Raw genomic sequence first — 20,993 nt, 5'->3', positions numbered from 1 at the left:
CCCCTCACCCTCCAACACATTCTGGTCTCTCACTATAGGTATTTGATAAATGCTTAATGTCTAAAAGTAGTGATAAAGCTTTGCATACATTAAGCACTCAAATATTTGTTAAATGAAGTAAAAGGATTAAATTGTTCTTTATATCACTGTATGAGAGGCATACTTGCAAAAAGTTGCTTTTTCTTATCTCTGTCGAAGTAATTTTTCCACTCCAAGATCTGTTGACCGTGTAGAATATTCTCTGAATAACCTGGTTCCAAGGAAAACAAAACCAAATAAAAATATTAAAGATCCCCATTATTTTACCAATATATCTGGAGGCAATATTTTTTTGAACCAATTTAAGTTTTGATATCAGGTATAATTCCTGGTGAAAAATAAACCTATATCTACATATTTTGAATCTGCTTTTATAATTTTGGGAAGAAAAAATTTTCTGCTCTCAAGTCTTACTTTCCCAGCTGCTTACACATCCCTTCTTTATTTACCTCTCATTTATACAGTGATGCCCAAGTAGTGTTTATTGGCTGAATGTTTTGAGAAGGTAAATGTGGGAGTAGTATCTCCTAGGCTGGTCTTATGACTGATCAGCAGTCAGAAGGATGGCCGTCAAGGTGGTATGATTGAAGAGGGCATTATTCTGGTTATTAAAGCTTTATTCATCAGAGCCTTGAATACCTCTGGTTTTCCATACTTTTATGGAAACTCAAAATACACCTTGGGTAATTTACATGCTGACTTTCACAGGGGCATAAACACCTTTCTTATCAGCTAGTGTTTTAATGAGTTTAGCAGAAGCAAAACTCTGGAAAACACCAGAGATAGGATGGGAAGGAAACAGGAAACAAATGTCTAGACTGGGGATGTATGCTACAGCATAGGGGAAGACTGGAAAAGTAAGATAGAGGCTGCAATCCCTGGTACCAAAAAAAAAAAAAATCAAAATCTCATTTATCATAATTCCATGTCCCCTCTCTTAAGTTAAAGTCAATTTCAGTGCTTGCTTCAGCAGCACATACACTAAAATTGGAATGATACAGAGAAGATTAGCATGGCCTCTATGCAAGGATAATACACAAATATTTTTGAAATATTTTCAAAAAACAATTCCCAATAAGATTTAGATTTGATGATTAAATAAAAACCTTCCATAATAAACAAAAGAATTTACAACTAGAAAACCTGTACTACATTAGAACATCCTCGGCAAAATATCCCATGAGGAGGAAATGAAAAAGAAACAATGAAAATAAGCAAAGGGTAGTATTACACTAAAGGAAAAACTAATCAAAGGAGAAATCAAGTCAAATGAAATAACAAAAACAAAAATGACCAGGAATACAAATCATGTCTCAATAATAATCCTGAATGTTAATGGCCTAAACTCATCAATCAAAAGATATAGACTGGCAGGCTGGATAGAAAAAAAAAAAGACCCAACAGTATGCTGCCTTCAAGAGACTCATCTCATAGGAAAAGACATCCATAGACTGAAGGTGAAAGGTTGGGAAAAAACATACTACTCACATGGACTGCGGAAACAAGCAGGGGTTTCCATCCTCATATAAAATAAAGTAGACTTCAATCTAAAGTTAATCCAAAGGGATAAAGAAGGACATTTCATACTGCTTAAGGGAACCATCCATCAACAAGACATAACAATTATAAATATATATGCCCCAAACAATGGAGCATCTACATTTATCAAACTCTTCTCAAGTTCAAGAGTCAAAGAGACCACAACACAATAATTCTGAGTGACTTTAACACACCTCTTTCACCACTGGTTGGATCTTTCAAAAGCTACTACAGAACTCAATAATACAATCAATAACTTAGACTTAACAGACATACATAGAATATTTCATCCATCAATGATTGAATATACTTTCTTCTTAGCAGCACATGGATCCTTCTCTTAAATAGACCATATTTCATGCCACAAAGCAACTCTTAGCAAATACAAAAAGTAGAGAGACTACCCTGCATTCTATCAGATCATAATAGAATGAAATTAGAAATCAATGATAAAATAAAAAATAGAAGCTACTCCAACACCTGGAGACTAAATAATATGCTACTGAATGAACAATGGGTTGCAAAAGACAGCAAAGAGGAGATTGAAAATTCTTAGAGGTAAATGAAAACACTGATACAACATATCAAAATCTCTGGGATACTATGAAAGCAGTACTAAAAGGAAAGTTCATTGCATGGAGTTCATTCCTTAAAAGAAGAAAAAGTCAACAAATAGTGACCTAACATTACATCTCAAAGCTCTAGAAAAAGAAGAACAAATCAATACCAAAAGCAGAAGACAGGAAATAATTAAAATCAGAGCTGAGATCAATGAAATTGAAACAAAAGAAACAACTGAAAAAATTGACAAAACAAAAAGTTGGTTCTTTGAAAAAATAAATAAAATTGAATAACCCTTACCCATGCTAATGAAGAGAAGGAGGGAGAAAATTTGAATTACTAAAATTATTGATGAAAAAGGAAATATCACAATGGACACTACAGAAACACAGGAGATAATTATAAATTATTTTTAAAATTTGTACTCTAATAAAATAGAAAATATCAAAGACATCGACAAATTTTTAGAGTCAGATGATTTGCCCAAACTGAATCAGGATGATATATACAAGTTAAACAGATCAGTTTCAAGCATTGAAATAGAAGACGCCATCAGAAGCCTACCAACCAAGAAAAGCCCAGGACCAGATGGAAACGCATTTGAGTTCTATAAGACCTTCAAAGAAGAACTAATACCTATACTCCTCAAATTATTTCATGAAATAGAAAAACAGGGAACACTTCCAAACTCATTATATGAGGCCAATATCACCCTGATTCCAAAACCAGACAAAGCCATATTAAAGAAAGAAAACTTCAGACCATTACCTCTAATGAACATAGATGTAAAAATTGTCAATAGAATTCTGGCAAATCAAATACAAGGATGTATCCAAAAGACAGTGCACCACAATCAAGTGGTGTTCATTCGAGGGATGCAAGGTCGGTTCAACATTCAGAAATCAATAAATGTTATTCATCACATCAATAGTCTTAAAAATAAGAACTATATAATCATCTCAATAGATGCATAAAAAGCATTTGAGAAAATACAACACCTTTTCATGTTCAAAACACTAGAAAAACTAGGGATAACAGGAATATATCTCAACATTGTAAAAGATATCTATGTTAAGCTGAAGGCTAACATCATTCTAAATGGAGAAACATTGAAGGCATTTCCTCTACAGGGATGCCCTCTTTTACCACTTATATTTAACACAGTTCTTGAAACTCTAGCCAGAGCAATTAGACAGATGAAAGAAATTAAAGGGATATGGATAGGAAAAGAAGAACTCAAACTATCAATATTTGCTGATGACTTGATTCTATACCAAAAAATTCCATCAGAAACATTCTAGAATAAATAAATTCAGCAAAGTAGCAGGATATAAAATCAACACTCATAAATCAAAGACATTTTTTTGTACATCAGTGACAAATCCTCTGAAAGAGAAACTAGGAAAACTACCCCATTTGCAATAGCCTCAAATAAAAAATGAAATACTTGGTAATCAATGAAAGTGGTGAAAGACTTCTACAATGAAAACTACAGAACACTAAAGAAAAAATTGAAGAAGTCCTTAGAAGATGGAAAGATCTCCTGTGTTCTTGGATAGACAGAATTAATATTGTCAAAATGACCATACTACCAAAGCACTACACAGATTTAATGCAATTCCAATCAAAATCCCAATGACATTCTTCATAGAAATAGAAAAAGCAGGGCTGGGGTTATGGCTCAGCGGTAGAGCACTCACCTCACATGTGCGAGACCCTGGGTTTGATCCTCAGCACCACATTAAAAAAAGTGAATGAACAAAATAAAGGTATTGTGTCCAACTATAACTAAAAAATAAATGTAAAAAAATAAAAGAAAAAAAAGAAGTAGAAAAAGCAATCATGAAATTAATTGGAAAAATAAGAGACCCAGAATAGCCAAAGCAATGAAACATGTGGCATCACTATACCAGATCTTAAACTATACTACAGAGCAATAGTAACAAAAACATCATGGTATTGGCACCGAAATAAGATTTGTAGACCAATGGTACAGAATAGAGGACAGAGACAAACCCACATAAATACAGTTATCTCATATTAGACAAAGGCACCAAAAACAAATATTGAAGAAAAGATAGCCTCTTCAACAAATGGTACTGGGAAAACGAAATCCATATGCAGCAAAATGAAATAAGCACCTATCTCTCATCATGCACAAAACTCAACTCAAAGTGGATCAAAGACCTAGGAATTAAACCAGAGACCCTGCGCCTAATAGAAGAAAAAGTAGGCCCTAATCTTTATCATGTCGAATTAGGCCCTGGCTTCCTTAATAAAGACTCATATAGCATAAGAAATAAAACCAAGAATCAATAAATGGGATGGATTCAAACTAAAAAGCTTCTTCTCAGCAAAAGAAATAATCAGTGAGGTGAATAGAGAGCCTTCAGAATGGGAGCAAATTTTTATCACATGCACATCAGATAGAGCACTAATCTCTATGATATATAAAGAATTCACAAATCTTAACACCAAAAAAACCAAATAATCCAATCAATAAATGGGCAAATTAACTGAACAATTTTCAGAAGATGATATACCATCAATCAACAAATATATGAAAAAATGTTCAACATCTTTAGCAATTAGAGAAATGCACATCAAAACTACTCTAAAATTTCATCTCACTCCAGTCAAAATGGCAGGTAGTTAGAATACAAACAACAATAAATATTAATGAGGATGTGGGGAAAAAGGCACACTCATACATTGCTAGTGGGACCACAGATTGGTGCAACTAATATGGAAAGCAGTATGGAGATTCCTTGGAAAACTTGAAATGGAACCACCATTTGACCCAGCTATCCTATTCCTTGGTTTATACCCCAAAGACTTAAAAACAGCATACTACAGTGATGCAATGACATCAATGTTTATAGCAGTACAATTCACAATAGCTAAATTGTGGAACCAACCTAGTTGCCCTTTGGTAGAGAATGGATAAAGAAAATGTGATATATATATATATATATATATATATATACACCCAGTGGAATATTACTCAGCATTAAAAGAGAATAAAATTATGGCATAGGTAAATGGATAGAACTGGAGAATATTATGCTAAATAAGCTAATCCCATAAAGCCAAATACTAAATGTTTTCTCTGATATGTGTATGCTGATCTATAACGGGGATGTGGTGGGGAGCATGGGAGGAATGAAGGAACTTTAGATAGGGCAAAGGGGAGGGAGGAAAGGAAAGGGTGTATGGGGATAGGAAAGATGGTGGAATGAGATGGACATCATTACCCTAAGAACATGTAAAGACACGAATGGTGTGACTCTACTTTGTATACAACCAGAAACATGAAAAATTGTGCCTATACATGTACTATAAATTGAAATGCATTCTGCTATCATGCATAACAAATTAGAATAAATAAATAAATTAAAAAACCTTTCTCCTTTGTAAAACTCTGATTGGCATTCTGTGTAGTGGGCAAAACAGAACTGATTCAGTAACAGTGTGAGGAATAAATGGGAAATCCTATGCAGATGGCATCTGGTGATACCTCTACTGTAAGAAGAATTACTTTCTGGGACTGAGAATATAATATAGATAAAATCTTTATTTGATTTCCTTAAAAAAAAATTCCCAAAGCTCCCAAACAGCAGAAATCCAATGGAAAAATAATCCACTAAAAGAGAGTCAAGACAAAAAGTGGCAGGAAATCACAAACACATATCCATACTAATACTGAAGGTTAATGATCTCAATTCCCCAATTAAAAGACACGGATTAGAAGAATGGATCAAAAGCAATAACTAACCATATGAGCAGCCGACACTGATGCACACACTGATCACACACTGATGTGAGGACCTGGACTGACATCCCAGCCCTTCTCATCTGCCTGATCCTCTGTGTTATTCTCACTGCTCTCAAACTCTACAGCAGCCTCTTGACCTTGGTGAGAGCCACAACTTCTCCCTAGGACTGCCTCCTCACCTGGTCATCAGCTCCACCCCAGGGAAAGCCTGCCTTGGTCCCTGACCTGATCACCTTGGACTGAGTGAGTGGGCATCAGTGGACTTAGAGCCTAAGACTTGAGACTTCTGATCTGACACTTGAGCTTAGCATGCAGAGGGAATGTCTGTCATGAGCCTGTCACAGTTAAGTGTGTTTGCAGTGCTTAGAATTAATCTAGAATTGTTTGCTGTGAATAATTAATCTAGAATTAATTGCTGTGAACTGATTATCTATGTCTCTTGCAGTGCCCAGTATTAAAGATTGTCATTTTCTTGATTAAGAACCTATAGAGTGAAACTGTATTGAGTGAGTTGAGTGAATAAAGCATTGAAAAGGGCAAAAACAAACAAACAAACAAAAAAAACTAACCATATGCTGTTTACAAGAGACTCATCTGACACGCAAAGATACCACAGTCTGAAGGTAAAAGGATGGAAAAAATTATTCCATGCATAAGGACCCTGAAAACAAGCAGGAATAACTATTATCATATCTGACAAAGCAGATTTCAAGCAAAAACTAATCAGAATAGATAAGAAAGTCACTATGTCCTGATAAAAGGAACAATCCAACACGAGGATATTAACAATAATAAACATTTATGTTCCAAATATCAGTACAACCAATTACATATAAAAATAATACTATAAATCAAATGGACCTAATAGACATCTACAGAATATTTTACCCCAAAACAGCTGAATTAACTGCTTTAGCAGCACATGGAACTTCTTCCAAAATATACCATATTCTAGGCCACAAAGGAAATCTTAGAAATGCCAAAAAAAAAAAATCAGTATAACCCCATGCATCCTATTAGATCATAGTGGAATGAAACTAGGAAATCAGCAGCGATAAAAATATGGAAACTATGTAAACATATGTAAATACTACTCTCTTAAATGAAGAATAGATCAAAGAAGAAATGAGAGTAGAAAATAAGAAATTCTTAGAAATGAATGAGAACAACGATACACTATAACAAAATCATGGGGACAATATGAAAACAATTTTAAAAGGAAAATTTATAGAACTGAGTGCCTGCATTAAAAAAAAAACAGATCCCCAATGAATAAGCTTATGGTCTACCTCAAGGGCTTAGAAAAAGAAAACTAACTCCAAAACCAGTAGAAGACCGGAAATAATTAAAATGAGAGCTGAAATCAGTGAAATTGAGAATAAGAAAACAATACACAAGATCAATGCAATGAATAGTTGTTTTCACAAAGATAAATAAGATTGACAAAACCTTAGCCAAACTAACCAAGAATGAGAAGCAAATCAACAAGATCACAAAAGAAAAAAGGAGATATCACAGACCCTTGTAAAATCAAGGATTATCAGAACTTATTTTGAAAATTTATACTCCAATAAACTAGAAAATCTGGAAAACACTGACAAATTTCTAGACACATATGACCTGCGCAAATTGAATCTGAGAGATATAGAAAACCTAAACAGACCAATATCAAGTAATGAAATTAAAATAGCAATTAAAAGCCTTCGATAAAACAAAAGCCCAGGGGCTGGGGTTGTGGCTCAATGGTAGACACTTGCCTCGCACATGTGAAGCATTGTTCGATCCTCAGCATCACATAAAAATAAACAATATAAAGATATTGTGTCCATCTTTGACTAAAACAAAAAAATGCCAGGACCTGTTAGATTGTCAGCTGAGTTCTGCCACACCTTTACAGAAGAACTAACACCAGTCTTTCTCAAATTTTCCAGGAAACTGAAAGGGAGGGAACACTCCCAAAATACACTCAACGAAACCATTAAAACCCTGATACCAAAACCAAAGATGCATCAAGGAAAGAAAACTATAGACCAACATTCCTGATAAACACAGATGTAAAAATCCTTAATATATTATTAGCATACAGCATTCAAAAACACATCAAAAAGGTAATACACCATGATCAAGTGAGTTTTATTCTAGGGGCACAAGGTTGGTTCAATATTCACAAATCAATAAATGTAATTCACCACTTAAACAGAATTAAGGACAAGAATCTCATAATAATCTCAACAGATAAGGATCTCTGATAAGATCCAGCACCTATTTGTATTAAAAATGCTGGAGAAGTGAGGGATCAAAGGAACTTACCTCAACATTGTAAAAGCCATTTATGACAGACCCAAAGCCAACATCATACTGAATGGAGAAAAACTGCAATCATTTCTGCTAAAATCAGGAAAAAGATAAGGCTGTTCACATTTACCACTCATATTCAATATAGTCCTCAAGACATTAGCCAGAGTGATCAGGTAGAAAAGGAAATCAAAAGGGATACAAATAGGAATAAAAGAAGCCAAACTATCTTTGCTTATTACATAATCCTAGATCTAGAAGACTCAACAAAACAAAACAAAACAAAAACAAAAAACTCCACCAGAAGACTTTTAAAGCTTATGAACGAGTTCAGCAAAGTAGCAGGATATAAGATCAACACCCATAAATCAATAGCTTTCTTATACTTTAACAGTGATTGAGACAAGAAAGAAATTAGGAAAATCATCCTACTTACAATAACCTCAAAACAAGCAAACAAACAAAACTACCACCTTGGCAGTGCAATTAATATAATCAAGGAGTAAAAGAGCTTTACAATGGACATTATGGAATAATGAAGAAAGAAAAAGACTTTAGAAGGTAGAAAGACCTCCCATATTTTTGGATAGGCAGAATAAATACTGTCAAAATGGCCATATTACCAAAATCAATATACATATTCAATCTAGTTCCCATCAAAATATCAATGACATTATTTACAGCATTAGAAAATAACAATTCTTAGATTCATTTGGAAGAATAAGAGACTCAGAATGACCAAAGCAAAGAAAAGCGAAGCAGGAAGCATCACACTATCTGATCTGAAATTATACTACAGAATTGTAGTATCAAAAACAGCATGGTATTGGCATCAAAATAGAAATGAAGATCAAGGGAACAGAATGGAAGATCAGGGACCAATCCATATACCTATAGCCATCTGATCTTTGACAAAGGTGCCAAGAATATATCCTGGCGAAAAGATAGCCTTTTGAACAAATGGTGCTGGGAAAAATGGATAGCTATATGTAGAATATGAAACATTCCATTGTTGTTGTATATTTAAAAAATAATAAAATCAATAAAAAAGAATATTAACTTGTTAAAAGGGCGATACTGCAAAAAAAAAAAAAAAAAGACTTAGGAATTAGACCAGAAACCCTGCAAATGCTAGAAGAATACACAGGGTCAACACTCCATCATACAGGTTCTGGCACTGTTTTCCTTAACAAGGCCCCCAAAGTACAAGAAATAAAACCAAGAATCAGTAAGTGAGATGCCATTAAACTAAAAAGTTTCTGCAAAGGAAAGGAAACAATTAACAGCATGAAGAGAGAGCCTACAGAATTGAAAAAAATATTTGCCAGCTATTTTCCAAAATACATAAAGAACTCAAGCTGGGCACAATGGCATATGCTTGTAATCCCAGCAACTTGGGAGGTTGAGGCAGGAGGATCCTGAGATCAAAACCAGCATCAGCAGATTAGCAAGGCACTTAGCAACTCAGTGAGAACCTGTCTCTAAATAAAATAAAAAAGGGATGGGGATATGGCTCAGTGGTTAAGTGCCCTGTACCAAAAACAAAACAAAACAAAACTCAAGTAACACATCAATAAATCAACAAAAGAACTAAACAGAAACTTCTCCATGAAAGAAACACAAATGGCCAACACATACATGAAAAAATGTTCAACATCTCTAGCAAACAGGGTAATCTAAATAAAAATTACAATAATATTTTACTTCAGTCCAGTCGGATGGCAATGATGGAGAATACAAGCAATAATAAATGTTGGTGAAGTTGCAGGGAAAAAGATACACTTGTATATTGTTGGTGGAGCTGCAGGCTAGTACACCAACTCTGGAAAGAATAATTTTGGAGATTCCTCAGAAAACTAGGGATGGAACCACTCTATGACCCAGTTATTCTACTCTTTGGTATTTTCCCCATAGATCTAAAATTGGCATAGTATAGTGATACAGCTACCTCAGTGTTTACAGCAGCATAATTCATCATAGCTAAATTATGGAATCAACCCAGGAGCCTATCAATTGATGAATAGATGAAGAAATTGTGGAATATATGTACAGTGGAGTTCTACTTGGCCCTAAAAAAGAATTAAATTATGGCATTCATAGGTAAATGGAGAATATTATCCTAAGTGAAATAAGCCAAACTGAGAAATTCCAAGGTTGAATGTTTTCTATCACATGTAAAAACTAGAGTAAAATTAAGGGAAGGGAAGGATGAGATATCATAAAGATAAAGGGGAGATCAGTAATGTAGAAGAAGGAGACTGAGAGGCAGACTGAAGGGAAGGGTAAGGGGAGGCAATGCAGAATGAATTCTTTAAAATCATGTTATGTGCATATATAAATATACCACAGGGAATTTCACATTAATGCATAAGTAAAAAGAATGAATTAAATATAAATAAATAAAGGGGAAAACTGTAGTAGAGTAGGGGAAGGAAAATAGAAAAGGAAGGAGGACAGGAGAGAAAAGGGGAGAATCATGAACTGAAACTGAATTCCCTAAATGTATGAGCTTGTCAAGATGAATCCAACTATTATGTATAACTATAAAGCTATAATTGAAATGTGAATTCAACATACTCACCAAATTCTTTTGAGTAGCATTAGATTTTATTCTTATTTCTTTATTTTTGATAAATTTAAAGTCTGTTTCCTATCTAAATTTTGTACTTATATACTCTCAAGTATATTATTTATAGACATACTAAAAATTTATTTTTACTTATTTTACTTCTTTTTTTGTTCTTTTTGACAGAATTTTAAAAATTTGCTTGTAGTTTGTTAGGTGTTTCCTTATTTTTAGCCTCTGCTAACCTACTTATCTAGCACCATAAAATAATGTATCTATTCCATTTTTCCATAGCCTAAATATCCTTATTCAGTAGCCCCACTTCATTAACATGTTTGCTGGTTTCCACATTACTGATTCAGCATTTTAGATTGCTTAGGCAGGAATACCATCTAGTGGTAAAAGTATGTAGCAGCTGGTACTAAATTATGGTTTTATTTTTCTAACTTTTGGTCTACCATTTTTAAATACATAAAAATTAATCACAATTATAAAAATATCAAAACCTCCACTTCACAAGTATAGACCACCAGGAATAGAAGTGTTTGGTGGATCTGCCATATGGTTTTTGAAAGTAGATTAAATGCGGGTACAGAAATTATAAAGACTTCCTCACTGTAGATGACTTGAGTGCAGATCAACACACTCGAAAGCTAGAAGCCTGGGTCTTCCGCTTGGCAAGCAGTGATGGATGGATTATAAATCCAGACTCTGAAAAGTATGTCTTTGTAAAATTTGGACAATCTAAAAAATGTACCTGGGCCAGGCATGGTGGCTCATGCCTGTAATCTCAGCTACTCAGGAAACTTAAATAGGAGGATAACAAGTTGGAGACCAGCCCGGGCAACTTACGGAGATCCTGTCTCAAAATACAAAATAAAGGGCTGAGGGTATAGCTCAGTAGTAGAGTAACTCTGGGTTCAGTCCCCAGTACCAAATAAATGAAAAATAAGTAAATAATTTAAAAATGTATCTAATAAAAGTGATTTCTTTTGGTGTCAAGAGCCAAATTTTCAAGGGGAGCTAATAAGCTCTCAGTGATGAGCAGTCATCACCCAACAACTTAGATTTCTTAGGAAATATCAATACCTTGTCTTCAACAATTAAAAAGCTGGCATTTCAGCCTAAAGTGATGAAGTCGGGCCAATCAAGATACTGAACACACCACTAAGACACCATCTGAGCAAATTACAGAAACATCTTTACTGACAGCACCAGTGTCATAAAGAAATATTTTAAATCTCATTGATTATTTTAACAACTCATGTAAGCACCATTCCCTCAAAGGTTGGCATAAGTGGAGTCTTTCATTCCACTGGTAATCTTTGTATAGGATGCAAAACTGCAAACTCAAGGGCTACAATTTGCTGGTATTTCTAAATTTCATTTTCATTCAATATCAAGAGGCTTATTTCTTATTTGTTAACTCTTTAACATTTATTTTTTAGTTGTAGGTGAACATAATATCTTTATTTTATCTTTATGTGGTCCCTTATGCGTGCTAGGTGAGCACTCTACCACTAAGCCACAGCCCCAGCTCCTCAATTGTTAACTCTTTTGTGAAATAAAGAAGGAATATGGACTGACTTTTGGTGCATTTATTTTTTCCATATTTTTATTTCTTTACTATAGTTGCGCAGAATGTTGGGATTTGTTGTTACCATATTCGTACAGGCACACAGTACAACAATGTAATTCGGCCAATGTCATTCCCCAGTAGATGCAATCACTTATTAGTCTACATAATCACTTATTTAGTCTAATGCAATCATTTATTTAGTCTTTTCAGTCTAAGAACAGCTGACAAAATAATTACCTAAACAAACCAAAAGTCTTTTCCTATAGTAAAGGGTTTTTTTTAAAAAATATATTTTTTTTAGTTGTTGATGAACCTTTATTTATATTCAGTGCCTTACATATGCTAGGCAAGCATTCTACCACTGAGCCACAACCCCAGCCCTATAATAAAGGTTTTTTACTTGCGGGGGAAGGAGGGTAATGGGGATTGAACACAGGGGCACTCTACCATTGATCCTTATTCCTAACCCTATTTTGTATTTTATTTAGAGACAGGGTCTCACTGAGTTGCTTAGTGCCTAGATTTTGCTGAGGCTAGCTTTGAACTTGTGATCCAACCTCCTGAGCTGCTGGGATTACAGGTGTGCACAACTGAACCCAGCTGTGGTAAAGGTTTTTAAAGAATTAAGAGTTGTCCAACATCCCACCTACAAGCTAAATTTTGAGTCATGCTTTGTGTCAGTGGTTTCTTCCAAGTGTAAAGTGATGTAATTGAAGAACACTAGCAATGTATACATAATACAGAATAAAGGCTGAGTTCCCTTATCCAAGTGATAACACTAGAGATATTTCAGGTTTCAGAATGTTTGGGATTTTGGAACATGTGCATACACTTTATTGGTTGAATATCCCTAATCTGAAATGCTCCAAAATCTGAGAGAGAGAGAGAGAGAGAGAGAGAGAGAGAGAGAGAGAGAGAATATGAGAATGAGTGTGTGTGTGCGTGCACATGTGTGCAGTACTAGGAATTGAACCCAGAGCTTCATTCATGCTAGGCAAGCACTCTATCACTGACCTACATCCCCATCTCTTTAAACATTTTAAAATTTTGAAACAGGATCTCAGGCTAGCCTTGACCTTTGTGATAAGCCTGACTCAGGCCTGTGATGTGTCACCGTGCCCAGCCTAAATCCAAGACTTTTTGAGTGCTAATGCGCAAACAATTTCAGATTTGGAGCATTTCAAAGTTTGGATTAATGATGTTCAGCCTGGGTATTATGGTTCTACCCTATATGCCACTGAGATTATATGATATTCAATAGGGTCATATGATAAAATGATTTTGCTCTTTGGAGCTATTTGTCATTAATTCTGAGGCTGATCTTTATAAGTTTCTTAGAAACAGTGTAATATCTGTTTTTGATATATAAGCAGGATAGAAGACAATGCTTTAGTATGGTACTTTTGTGCCTAATGACATCATCAATGAATTTCATACTGGAAGGCCTTATTTGACATTTGTTCTAGAAAAACTCATTGTACTATGAGATAATACAAAAGTTTCAATGATTTCATGTTAATATTTCACCAGGTTTCATAATACAAAAGGCACTATGGAGAACAAGTGCAATAAAATTTTATTTCCAGTTGTTCATTGTTACACCTTTTAATTTCACTTTTCTTTTTTGGGGGGGTAATATGAGATTATTACAAGAGCAATCACTTGTCTTAGTACATACATTCTGTATTCCCATTTGAATCTTGTTTACTACTTATGCTGTAATGCTGGTTTTTTAAAAAATTTTTTTTTGAGAGAGAATTTTTTAATATATATTTTTTTAGTTTTTGGTAGACACAACATCTTTTATTATTTTATTTTTATGTAGTGCTGAGGATCGAACCCAGTGGCCCGCGCATGCCAGGTGAGCGCGTTACCGCTTGAGTCACATCCCCAGCCCTGTAATGCTGTTTTGATTTGCTATATTATTATGTTTCATTGCAAGTATTTCTTGGTTAATGAGTACTTCTGAGTAATGGATTCACTTTTGTGAATTGGGGAAAAAGCAGAATAATACAACAAATTGTAAATTTAACAAATATAAACAATAATGTGCAAATACCATGAAAAATATGACAGCAGAGATAATTAATGTATTCTATTAATTGACCAGTTTTTTTTTTGTTCAATGATCATTAACATGACAGAATTAATGAAAATGTAAATTATACATGAACAAAATGACTTCATGGCTTTTCATTTTAAAAATCATAAGTCTTCTTAGGACTACTTGCTAGATGACCACAGACAATTATAGGTCCAAATAATTCAGAAAATATCAAACAAGAAAACAGAAAAAGAGAACTTATCTGTGTTACTTTTCTGTTTATTAACATCTTTTCTAAGAATGATTCCAATAAAAGGTTCCTCTTTAAAGAGTATTTTCTGAATTAGCTGAAGGTTGTACTTTATTATTTCTTAGATCTTTCTCACCTCCTATGTTTCTAAATTATGCTGTTAACGTGCCCAGAGTTTACAGAAGAGCCAACAACAAGAACCCAATAATTTCCTTTAGGATTGCTGGTAGAGTTAATGCAGAATTCTTAAGCAAGAATAATTTTACTTATTCACTCAATAAATAAATAATGTGTGTCTATTATGTGTCAGGCACTATTCTAAGTACTGGGCAGAGAGCAGTGAAAAATAAAGACAAAGCTCTTGCTTTCAAGGAATTTGTATTACGTAGAAGGAGATGAACAATAAATACAGTACAATTTAAATATCAGTTAATAAGAGTAAAGAAGAAAAATAAGGCAGGAGAAAGGAACACAGAGTGTGGGGGAGGAAGCAGAGTGAAAATATGGGTCAAGAAGGCAAAGAGTGATGACAGAATACACGAGCAGATACCTGGATAAAGTGAGGGAGGACTGATGTAAGTGGCAATTGGCAGAAGAACATTCCAGGCAGAGGACAGTGGAAAGCACCTGAGGCAAAAGTGGGCTTGGTCTGCTCTGGAACAGCAAAGGGGAGGTCAGAGAGAAGGGCTGTAAAGGTATGAGTGGGGGTGGGGTGGGTTACAGAGGGTTGGCAAGGACTGTAGCTTTGATCTGAGTGAGATGGGAAACCACTGGAGGGTTTGAGCAGAAGAGTGACATGATCTAACTTACATTTTTAAAGGATAACTCTATTTGCTATGGGGAAACTAGACTATAGGGCAGTAAGAGTAGAATGGAAAGGCCAATTAGAAGTAATCCAAGTGAAAAATGAGAGTGGCTGGAGGTAATTTTGTTTAGTGTTGTGGTTAATGAGCAAAAATAGCTTGTGAGATAGTCTCAGATGACAGTGACACCTTCTGGCTCACAAAAATCTTACAAAATTTTACAGTGATAAGAGAGAGCTAGTGGAAGAGCAAAGAAAGAAGTTCCTACAAGAGGAGTAAAAAAAAAAAAAAAAAAACAAGAAAAGCAGTAGAGGCAAGGGGCATCTCACTTGAGTTTATCAGAGAATGTGAGTCATGCCTGTCCTGAATGTATGGGATGCCCCAGAGATGATCTTGGAGTTAAGGCAGGAATGTAGGAACTGGCTGCCCTGTGACTGACTGAAGCTGTGCCTGAGAAACAGGGAGTGAGAGCCCCTCACAAAATGGACTGTGATTACATTACTTTAGATTCATAGATGATTTATTTTCTGTTTATACTAAGCTATTTCTCATTATTTTTCTATTTCTACCTTTGAAGTACTAGGGACACATCTCTTTCTAGAACTGTTGAAAATTATTTTCAGTATTATTTGAAAATTCTAAAGATCAAAAGGATATTAATATTCATGATAGAGCAAAGGTATATATCATAAAAGCAGAATGAATATACTACTTAATTTTGTTTATATTAAGAGTCTTCTTTAAAATTTTTTTTTTAGTTGTAGATGAACACAATATCTTTATATTATTTATTTATTTTTATGGTGCTGAGGATCGAACCTAGTGCCTCATATGTTCAAGGCAAGCACTCTACCGCTGAGACACAACCCCAACCCTATAAGAGTCCTCTTTTAAGCACTGAACACATATAAGAAGGGAAATGGATACAAATGAAGAAATTATTACTTTGAATTTATACTATTTTCCTTCTACTCAAAATAATCATTATAACCCATGTTACCTTCTGGATAATGATCTGAAAACCTGGATACTATACAGTGATAAAAAAGTGCTTTAATATTAACCTATTATGTCCTATCATTTCATTTAAGGAATGCCTAAAAACCTTAAATTGAGCAATAAATATACCACTTCTGATAACTTTGAAATAAATAAATGTTTTTAGAATTCTTTTGGGAAAACAGGTGATGATCAGTCATAATATTCATTAGTATTATTAATGACATTAATGATAATAAGTTGTATAATAAGCTCTAGATTATGATTTCCAACCTATTTTAACATACTTGTATTACTTTAATTAAAATATTTGCAGAATTGAAAACTTGGGACTTAACACATTAAGATAAAATAGAGATCAACCCTTAAAAACAGCATACTACAGGAACACAGACACATCAATGTTTACAGCAGCACAATTCACAATAGCTAAATTATGGATCCAACCTAGATACCTTTCAGTAGATGAATGGATAAAGAAAATGTGGAATATTATTCAGCATTAAAAGAGAATAAAATTATGGCATTTGCAGGTGAATGATGGTTTTAGAGAATATGATGCAAAGTGAAGTAAGCCAATCCCAAAAAAACAAATGCTGAATGTCTTCTTTGATATAAGGATACTGATTCATAATAGACCTGGAGGGGAGAGCATGGGAGGAATGAAGGAACTTTATATAGGGCAAAGAGGAGGGAGGGGAACGAAGGGGGCATGGGGGTAGAAAGATAGTGGAATGAGACAGACATCAATACCCTAAGTACATGTATGAAAACACGAATGGTGTGACTCTACTTTTGTGTTCAACCAGCGACAAGAAAAATTGTGCTCTATTTGTGTATTATGTGCTGAGAGCCACAGCCGAGTCTGTATGGCCCCTGGCATTTTGCCAACAGTATTGATTGACAGGCAAGGCGTTAATATCTGCCTCTGCCGCTACTTTTGAGTTCTAGCGCTATTTTTGAGTTCTCGTGCTATTTTTAGTTCTCACGGGGATTCCCCGGGAGTTCCCATTGGTTGGCAAAGTGCAGGAGGAGGGATTTCCCGGGGAGATATTTCCGGGGGGAGTTCCTGCAGGAGCCTCGTGGCTTTCGGGAGGATTCCCCAGGAGCGTGTGAGAGGTTTTTTTCTTGCAGTAAAAAAATAAAGTCTGTTCTTGCTTCACTGGCTCGTGATTTGTGCCCAGCCAGACTGGGGCATTTGGCGGCCCGCACGGGGAACATCTGAAGCTTCGGGGTAAGTGAAATTGCTTACCCCTAAGGGAAGGCAAGAGAATGGGTGACCATTTTAAAAAACAATATGTTCTTGCTTTGATTTGTTTTGGTTTTGTTTCAAGCTGCCTATCCCTAGAATTTTCTCAGGCAGACTGGGAAAAATGGTTGGCTCAAGGTTTGAGGTTGTTTGCCCCTGAGGAAGAGATAGAAATAGACCACAAATGCACATGTCCAGAAAATAGGAAAATTGATACAACGATTTTTTGTTCCATTTTTGTTTCATTCTGTTTCGGTTTTGTTTTGTGTTATCTTTTTGGGTTGCGTTATCTTTGTAACAGATTAGAAATTAGTAAAAAACAAACTGAAAGAGTGTTAAATAAATTGTTAAAGGTTCAAACCATGGAGAAAGACAATTTAGATCAAGCAAAAGAGAAGGTCTCTCAAGCTAGTCAGACAGAGGAAGAAAATTTAAAGGAAGAAAGCTTAGAGGAGAAACAGCTATCAGGGGGGAAGCAACAACAGGAGGCTGCTACTAACACCGATCTATCACCAGAGGGCGTAATTCAGCCAACAGCTCCACCTATGGAGATAGCTGAGTGGCCCTCAACCCCCTCAACCCCCGTAGTTGATAGATGGGATCCTGAGACAGGACCTCAAAGATTAGCATGCCCTGTACTTGAGCAGGCAGGAGGGCAGCGAATTCACCGTGCGTTAGAGTTCAAAACAGTGAAGCAGTTAAAGGAGGCTGTAACAACCTATGGTCCTCATGCACCGTTCACTGTAAGCATGGTCGAATCCATTACTAACTTGGACATGACTCCAGCAGATTGGGCTAGCATGTGTAGATCTGTGCTAAATGGAGGACAATATTTGTTATGGAAGGTTGCCAATGAGGAATTTTGCAGGGAGACAGCTAGGCGAAATACAGCAGCTGGTTACCCTCAAAGAAATCTAGATATGTTGTTAGGAAAAGGACCTTATGAGGGTCAACAGCAACAAATTGAATATGATCCTGGCGTATACGCACAAATTGCTGTAGATGCAGTTAGGGCATGGAAAACTTTACAAGGGCATGGAGATTTACAAGGTCAATTATCTAAGGTAATACAAGGAACTAATGAACCTTATGCTGAATTTGTAGATAGGCTTATTCAAGCAGCTTCCAGAATTTTGGGGGATACAGAACAAGCAATGCCATTTATAAAACAACTGGCTTATGACCAAGCAAATCGTTGCTGCAGAGAGGTCCTTAGACCATGGAGACATGAAGATTTAAACACATATATTAAATTATGTAGAGACATTAATGAACAAGGACAAGTCTTGGCAGCAGTACAACAGGCTTTAGATGCCAGGCCAAAAACATGCTACAATTGTGAACAAACAGGACATTTTAAAAGGAGTTGCCCCATAGGAGGAAGGTTTAACAAAGTTAGGTATCAAAGGAATAGAACACCGGATATTTGCCCACGATGCCATAGAGGGAGACACTGGGCTAATGAATGCCGTTCTCAAACCACCATAGAGGGTACTCCATTATCAAAAAATGGACAAGGACCAGGTGGTTACCCACGATATCGTGGAGAAAGGCATCAGGCTCCATTGCCAAAAAACGGACAGGGGGGCCCAATGCTCCGGGGCCCACGACCACAAATGTACGGGGCACTGGAGGAACCCAGAAACACCATGGAGGAACCCAGCAACACCATCAGGGTAGTACCCAGGACACATTATCCATCAGATCTCTCATCAGACGAACCAGAGGGAGCGCAGGGTTGGACATCTGCGCCTCCGCCAGAGCAGTACTAACTCCAGAGATGGGAGTTCAAATCATTCCCACAGGAGTAAAAGAACCTCTTCCCCAAGGAACAGTAGGCTTATTGTTAGGACGCAGTTCTTCTACGCTAAAAGGACTTATGATAAGTCCCGGGGTAATTGATCCCGATTATGAAGGTGAAATAAAAATTATAGCTAGTTCTCCAAAGGGTATATCAGTAATTTCACCAGGAGATAGAATAGCACAGTTATTAATAATATCCAGCCTACATGATAAATTTTCCAGTAGTACTATGGAAAGAGGTTCCAGGGGTTTAGGCTCCACAGGTGTAGATTGGGCTATGCTGTCTTTGAATTTAGATTCTCGCCCAATGCTAAAACTAAATATTTAAGGACATGAATTTAATGGGCTACTGGATACAGGTGCAGACCTTAGCATCATATCTCGTCAAGAATGGCCAAAACATTGGCCATTACAACAAGCCACTCAAACGCTTCGAGGCCTAGGAGTGGCAACTAATCCCCTTAGAAGTGCAATGGTCTTAGATTGGAAGGATCCTGAAGGATGTGAAGGAACTATACAGCCATATGTATTGGATCATCTTCCCGTAAATTTATGGGGACGAGATGTCTTAGATCAATTAGGTTTGACATTAACAAATAATATCAATCAAAATGCACCCACTATTATGGCTAGACAAGGTTTTAGGAAAGGAAAAAGATTAGAAAAACAAGAACAAGGTATAGCAGCACCAATACAAATAGATCAAAGAATAAATAGACATGGACTGGGTTTTCAGAAGGGGTCACTGAGGCAATAAAAATCACTTGGAAATCAGATAGACCGGTATGGGTTTCTCAGTGGCCCCTGACTAAAGAAAAGATACAAGCAGCCCATGACCTGGTCAAACAACAATTAGCGGAGGGACATATACAACCTTCTGTATCTCCCTATAATACTCCCATTTTTGTCATTAAAAAGAAATCTGGTAAATGGAGATTATTACAAGATTTAAGAGCCATTAATAATGAGATGGTTATTATGGGACCTGCTCAATCAGGGATTCCCCAATTGTCTGCTTTACCAAAAACCTGGTATGTTTTAGCTATAGATATTAAAGATTGTTTCTTTTCAATTCCAATTCATCCTGAGGATAGTCCACATTTTGCATTTACTATCCCTGCACTGAATCATGAAGGTCCTGATCAGAGATATGAATGGAAAGTGCTCCCTCAAGGGATGGCTAACAGCCCAACTATGTGTCAAATTTATGTTAATAAAGCAATCCAGCCACTTAGAAATCAAAATCCTGAACTACAAATATTTCACTATATGGATGATGTATTGTTAGCACACAAAGATAAAAACACATTGCTGGAATGTTATGCCACACTTACAAATTTGTTAAAAAATTATAATCTAGAGATAGCAATAGATAAGGTACAATTAAATTTTCCAATTAATTATTTAGGAGTTCTATTATCCTCAACCATGGTCCGTCCACCAAAAATTCAAATATGAGTAGATCAACTCAGATCACTTAACGACTTTCAA

General features: G+C 35.7%; 1 protein-coding gene and 1 non-coding gene across 4 annotated transcripts in view; one reads left to right on the top strand and one right to left on the bottom strand.

The window, feature by feature from the left end:
- The window catches only part of Ppp2r3a (protein phosphatase 2 regulatory subunit B''alpha), a 175,870-nt gene that overhangs the window by 53,453 nt on the left and 101,424 nt on the right, over positions 1-20,993 (bottom strand). For all 3 annotated transcript variants that reach the window (XM_026384073.2, XM_026384076.2, XM_026384074.2), the window contains one exon: positions 164-250. In XM_026384073.2, the coding sequence (XP_026239858.1) occupies positions 164-250 (87 nt within the window). The remainder of the gene's footprint in view (positions 1-163; positions 251-20,993) is intronic.
- On the top strand, positions 997-1,098 carry LOC113179443 (U6 spliceosomal RNA). Its single transcript, XR_003300346.1, has one exon. It is a non-coding gene; the product is annotated as a U6 spliceosomal RNA (small nuclear RNA).

The sequence above is a fragment of the Urocitellus parryii genome, chromosome 2 (genome assembly GCF_045843805.1).
Source record: "Urocitellus parryii isolate mUroPar1 chromosome 2, mUroPar1.hap1, whole genome shotgun sequence".
Lineage (NCBI taxonomy): Eukaryota > Metazoa > Chordata > Mammalia > Rodentia > Sciuridae > Urocitellus > Urocitellus parryii.
Note: the sequence above shows the minus strand (reverse complement) of the source record. Positions and strands in the feature narration are given on the sequence as shown.